We start from the raw sequence: 6,851 nt of genomic DNA on the forward strand, positions 1-6,851 counted from the left end.
ACACGTCCCCACCCCCCCCCCCCCCCCCCAACATGTACACAAACACAGGACCTGGCAAAGCTACCCAATTTAAAGCTGAACTCCAGGCTTTCCAAATAAATAAAAAAAAAGTTACCTTTCAGGCATGTCATTGGATTGCTTAGGTGTGCATAACTTCTCATAGTCTTCCGGTTCTGGAAACACAAGCAGAAAATTGAAAACGTTTGTCTTGCATAATGAGTGATCTAGCTGTTTTTCCCTAACGAACTGTCTGCACAACACTTATAATCCATAGGGTTGGAAATGTGGAGGAAAAGTGAAATAAAAAAGGTGATACAAACAGCAACTGATCAGATATAAGACTTGTTTCCTCCAATTTGGAAATTAGGAAAAGTGAAATGTAGCTGGCTGTTGTGGCATTTCATAATCAGGTCCAAAGTAAAATAAGATTTCGATCAAAAGGGCTTATCTCCATTAGCAGCTGTGTCCTCAGTGCATCCATCCAGCAGCAAATCTAATAATCATTTCTGCACAACTAAAATGGAACTAGAATTTACCTATAATTACGAAATCATCATCATAGTCTTTATACACGTCAGTGTTGATGCATTGTGTAGATTCATCCTCCTCAAAAATAGTTTCTGCAGGAGAATTCTGCAATGCAGCCAGACCTGAAATTTGGGGGGGACAGAAATAATCTCAGACATGTTTTAATTTGTATTAGCATTTCTAGATATTAAAAATGAGATTATACGGAAGTAGAAAACATCTAATATACAGCATCAGATCTCTGGAAAGAACTGAAGCCCAGACCTAAAGAAAGACAAAAAGCTGCGGATGTATCACCTTCTATTACATGCATCCTAACAAATGAGAGAACCAATAGCAAGGGATGATCGGTTTAAAACTACTGTTAGAATTAACATATACACACACAAGACTCTCTGGGGCCAAGACTCTCACCTTAAACCAGGTAACCTTGAAGCTACTATAGGGGATAGGAAGACAATACAAAATAATTAAAGTAAAAGCTAAAAAGATCCTCTATGAAAATATAGTCAAGATCCAAACCCAGTTTCTATGCAGTGCACAAGCGTGATAAAAGTAAACAAACATCTTATACAAGACAAATCCCCTTCCTCTGCTCTGAATTCAGGAGCAGGGCAGCACTGTTGCCACGCCATCACCGAAAACATTAGGTGGATTTCACTGGCAGGTTCAACCGGGATTGGTGGGTCATCATAGGGTCATCATCTGCAGACCAAGTAAGGATGATTGTAGGCCTGATTATAAATTGCTTTTTTATTCTTATACCAGTCTTCATATTCAACATGCTGTTTCCAGAGCAAATCCAGTTTCTGCGTCTTGATTCAACCTCTCCTCATACTACGTGTCTACCACACATTCTCTGGGTCATGTATAAACTGTGATTAATCCTTCTGAACCAATCATGACCCAGGAAACCAGAAAGAGCCAGTTCCCCAGCACATTAATAAAATGTCTCTGACAACTAATTTGTACTGGGGAATAGGGTCACAGTGATAAAAGGGCTGCACAGTGACTATACTGTAAGAAACCTAATTCATGTGCATACTCCTTTGTCGGTCCTATGCACTGAAAGATTGGTTTGGAAGTGACAGTACTAACATACATGAAGCACCCTATGGCACATCTCTGAAATCTAAAAAGGAGATTAATGAGAATGATGGATCACCTGGGTCTCTGGGGCCAAGACTCTCTGGGGCCAAGACCCTCTTATCTTAAACCAGCTAACCTTGAAGCTACTATACTCTAAAAGAAATCATGACAAATTATTCATTTTTACAGGAGCCTAAATATTACACAATGAGATGTGTATTTTGAACATTTACCCTCATATCCACTATCAACAGAAACAGCAGATTCAGAATTTGCTTTCTTCCTGTGGAAACAAAGCTCATCTTGATCTCTCTTCATCCAGTACATGCCTCCCTCTGTCTTCCACTGCTCATACTGCCAATGGCTCTTCATTTTCTCAACCACAGCTATGAACAGATCTGCTGCCAGGAAGTGCTCATTCTCCTAAAGAAAATAAAACATCCAAAGCTTAATAAAAGGTAATTCAATTACAAATGTCTTAGTTAGCCTTCAATGTTATATGTACAATAAAAAAACAAAATCAATAAATGTAGACAGTCGTGACGGGTTCAGTTATGCTAGCTAGATTCAGGTGGTCTTTAAAAAGTTTTGTTGTAATAAAAAAACAAACATTGTAAAATATAATGCATTTAGGGATAGATGTACTTGTGGATGTACATTTAGGGATAGATGTAAAAATGGAATAACCAATAGCATGCAGATCACTTTAGGCCTGGTTCGCACAGTGTTTTGTAGCACTTTTTCTGCCCTTAAAAACCCTCAAAAAATACGCCCCCCCCAAAAAAAAATCCCATTCATGTCCACGGCCTTGTTCACATTGGAGCGTTTTTTCGCAATAAGTAAAATGCCGGTCGCTGGGAAGTAAAATGCCGGTCGCTGGGAAAAAGTACATGAAGTTTTATTTGGCATATTACAGCTCATTTTGGCCCCATAGACTCAATAGGAAACGCGCTTTTGCTGTGTTTTTGCGCGTTTTATGCTAATTTGTTCATTAACATCAATGAGCTACAATCTGCTCACAAAAACATTTTGATTTATGCGCATAAAAAGTGCAAAACACACGATAACGTGCATCAAGGTGTGAACCCAGACTTATAGAAGACATTATTTGATTGGTTGCTATGGCTGCTGGCCCTTAGTATGTCTTTAGTATGTCATCACTGCTCTTTTCACCATCATGCTGATGAACCATCTAGGTTTTCTTTTCTCTTTGGCCTTAACATAATGCTGCAGCTACTGATGATAAAAGTGCAGTCATCTACTCAGTACTATTACTATTATTGGCTCTTCACAATGAAATAATGGATGGACAAAATATGAATGCCTGTTCGAGCAAAAGTAAATTGAACAGAGCATAGAAAAAGGTCTATAAAACTGCAGAAAATAAGATAGCAAATCAAAGATTGCGGTCTTAAAAAGACACAAGTTAATCTTTCCCCCAAAGCTTTATACTCTTGCAAACTACACTGTGAGGCCCACTCCTGTGCTGGAGTACAATCCCGACACGTGCGGTCAAGGGATGCAGGTGAGGCAGAGCCTCACCTAGAATTATGGAGGAAAGAGAACACATGAAGCGGACAGCTTTTTCTCCATTCAGATCGGCATCCTCCCCACTGTGTAACCTGTCATGGACGGAGTACCTCAGCAGTGAGGAGCAAGTGAGGGATAGGGAGGCTCCTCCCTTCCTCCTGTACACTAGCTTTGGGACTGGTTGGGTGCATGGCTTCGTCTGGCAGGGGCATGCCTCACCCGGAGCAAGAGGTACTGCACGTCACTGCTGTAGTCTCAAGTTTCGTTTACGAACTTGGATTGAGATTGTAGTCCATCACGGGAGTGAGTTTGGGGCGGTGGCTACTTTACAACACACAGGGACTATGGGGAACAAAAGTAGCAATGTGAATGGGAACATGTAACAAATAAAAATGCAGGCGTTATCCTAATTTGGCTGCAAAAATGGAAATCCACTTTAATCGCTTGTATCGAGACGGAAAGTTGGACAAAAACACTTAGGAACATATTTACATTGCAGTAAATGTGATATTCACCAAATATTCACTGCAGGCAAATCTTGGCACATGTGTAATAAATTACAGCGATTTATCCACCTGCAGTGAATGTTCAGAGACTGTGGAATTCCCGTATTTTTTTTAAAGCAAAAACAGCACCAGACGTATTGCTGGAATACTTTTCAGTTCATACACATTTCCTGAACTAGTATTGGCTTTTGTGTCCCGATTGAAAAAACAGGTTTCTTACTTTCTCCAAGTTTACAGCTGGCTCAAAGAGATCTTCAGCAGTGTGATGAAGGCTTGCTGGGCTTAAAGTCACTGAATGCTCAGCTGTGGAACAAAGACAGACAAGCAATACCATTAAAAAGACATTGAAAGTGCTGATGTAAGAAACAAGACAGAGTTACTGAATGATCTCATTGTTTTCCTATTTCTGTGACCAGATGAAAAAAAATACAGAAAAACCTCCTGGATCACTTCGACAACATAGGAAGAGAAAATGGAAAACATAAATTTCTCTCCTATATACATATACTGTAAGAGCATTGGTACACGTGTTGGGAAGTCCAACGAACGCCCTGCTCAGGAGATCAAAAGATTCCCAATCAGTGAATCAGGACAATCACTATGGCAGGTTAGGCAAAAAACAAACACACACACACACACACACACACACACACCAGCAATTGCAGCTATACATTACAGACATCGTCACAGACTAGAAATGTGTAAACTGTGAATATATCAGGCTACAAATTATTTTTTTCTGCTGCCTTATTGGTCCAATTCTTTTTTATATTCCTATTCATTCAATAATCTCAATACAAATATAGTGCAATATAAAATCTGACATTGCATAAGAGAACCTGACCTGCCATTTAAAAAAAAAAAAAAAAATCAGAAGATTTTCTTTTTGCCAGACACACAGCTTCTATTCAAAGCTTTATCAGCAAAAACCAAAACATTGGCAAAAGAGACAAAAATAGTCCATTGTGTCAGACCTCTTCCCTGCTCTGATGGCTCTCTTGCCTGCCTGCACCATTAAGGTCAATCCCTTCACCTACATACATGTTAAAAGTAGTTTGTGATAGAATTTGGTGTTACAAGTGAATCTCAATATTCTGAGATTCTTTAGGCAAAGTGGTAAATTCCATCTTTGACCGTTACGTACCAAATAACTGATACAGTGGTACCTCGGTTCACAAACGTAATTTGCTCCACGATTCTGGTCGCGAACCGAATTGGTTGTGAAACAAATTAAACTGTGATCAAACCGCAATCTCGACCAGAGGAAGCCAAGACCATGTGTCAGAGCAGGGAAGATGGCTGCGGTTGTGTTAGTCACCCAATGCGGAGTTCGTGAACGGAAGCAAAGCTTTGACGAACTTCCCGCTTGCGAACAGAATTGTTCGCATGACAGAAGCGTTCGTGAACCGTGGTACCACTGTATATTGCCCTTGCAGGCTCTGAACCTCTCGCTTTCCTCTGGCTACCACCCTTGTCTCTTTCCCTCTTGATCACTCTCCTTTTAGGTCTATTTTCTCTCTTTATTGCACCACTACCTTTCTCCTCCTGCATCTTCATAGCTATAGGTACATAGTTGCTCTTTTCTGGCAGTTTACAAGTCCTGTGCTCCCTATTGTCACTTTCGATAGCATGAAGTAGGTCTCACTTTTATTGCACTTTTAAACAACGTTCATGTTCAGTTACTGCATCATTTTCCACAATTGTTTCAATGACCAAATTTCAGTATTTAAGAATACATTTAATGATTTGAATGAATACATAACTGCATTAAATGGTGAGCTTTTAGGATAGGCCTAGAGTTCAGCTTTAGAGAGGACCAGTCACTGCTTGGTTTTAGCAAAACATCGGAATATTGTATATTATAATCATGCAAATTCCCTTATTAAAAGGGCAACTACAGCCTCCGGTCCTTTACAGTTAAGGAAGGTGCCGTCTTAGCCTCTATTTGGATTGCAGTTGCCATGGTGTGGCATATGTGATCAGATATGACACCAGCCATTTGAGGGCTTGAAAGTTGGGTTGAGAGCTGAAATAAGCACACTGGCAACCTTCAGTGCTGGCATGCCTTAAAAGTAACTGTTTCTGGAAATATTTAAATTGGTGGGTAAAGTTCCTTTTTAAGCTTTATTTACCATATCAGAGTCTGGCTCTTTAGCTTCGAAATAGGGGCTCCCTGGTCTCTTAAAATTACAGCTTCTAATGTGTTCATGGCCTAACCAAAACACAGTAGGGGGGGCAGAATCGCTCATTTGTGGCCTCATAGACCATAATAGGAGAACCTGCGATTCAAGAGTATCCATGCCGGATGTGGAGACTTATCTGCTTGGTGAGGGCCCACGAGAACCTCCACCACACCAGTGATGCCCATTACAAGGACCATAGCAAGCAGCAAAGGCCCTTGGAAGAAATTTGGTGTGAAGTTTTCCCGGACTGGAAGCTCTAGTCGTACAAAATACCATACAGAAAAACCAGGAAGCAGATACAAGGACAATGCCATGGCATGTCACACATGATACTGCTTTCAATTGGCCAAAACAAATGCCTGAAGCTTGAAAACACAACACTTCAAAAATAGCAGGCAGGAGTCCGATTACAGGCCCTGCTGCTACCAACATATAGCATTTGTTGGAATAAGCAAAAGCATTCTTACCGGGTTTCAGTGCAAAATCAGGAAGGCCATCAGTCTGTCTGGAGCTATTTAGAGTTTGTAAAAAGGTGTGGAAGTAAAATCTCACCTTAGGTTTTGTTAGGGAAGGATGCTGTGATAAAATTCATCTACAGTCATATCCTGTACTGGTTTGAAAGATATCAATTGGACATGGTTCTTCCTGATTCTTAGCCATATGGGCTAATAGGGAGCCAGTTTTTCCCCAAACTGGAAGTAGTTTGTAAAGTGGAACATTCTAAGGGTCTTTGTTTTTGTCCAACGTTTTTTGTGGAACCGGTTAAAGCATGTAGTGTAGCATTGATGGGATTATGTACTGTGCGGATTCTGCTGTTTGTACAGTGTCTACAGTTGTTACTCATGTTGCAATGCATGCTTTAAACATGTAATTGGTGAGACAAAGTAGTCACCTTCATTGCATCTCATACTACATTCACTGTGACGGTGTCACACAGTTGGTCAGGTTTGGGAAAAAACATCCAGAAAAAGAGTTTAACCTTTAGAAATAATGAATTATTTACCCCCCCCCCCCC

General features: G+C 40.4%; 1 protein-coding gene across 1 annotated transcript in view; it reads right to left on the reverse strand.

Moving 5' to 3' along the window:
• The window catches only part of RUBCNL (RUN and cysteine rich domain containing beclin 1 interacting protein like), a 29,419-nt gene that overhangs the window by 17,281 nt on the left and 5,287 nt on the right, over window positions 1-6,851 (reverse strand). Inside the window, exons 3-6 of the mRNA XM_018569433.1 lie at window positions 3,874-3,956; window positions 1,851-2,040; window positions 537-650; window positions 116-173 (exon numbers count right to left, since the gene is read on the reverse strand). Of these exons, the coding sequence (XP_018424935.1) occupies window positions 116-173; window positions 537-650; window positions 1,851-2,040; window positions 3,874-3,956 (445 nt within the window). The remainder of the gene's footprint in view (window positions 1-115; window positions 174-536; window positions 651-1,850; window positions 2,041-3,873; window positions 3,957-6,851) is intronic.

Source organism: Nanorana parkeri, unplaced genomic scaffold, assembly GCF_000935625.1.
Source record: "Nanorana parkeri isolate BGI_ZX_2015 unplaced genomic scaffold, ASM93562v1 scaffold1335, whole genome shotgun sequence".
NCBI lineage: Eukaryota > Metazoa > Chordata > Amphibia > Anura > Dicroglossidae > Nanorana > Nanorana parkeri.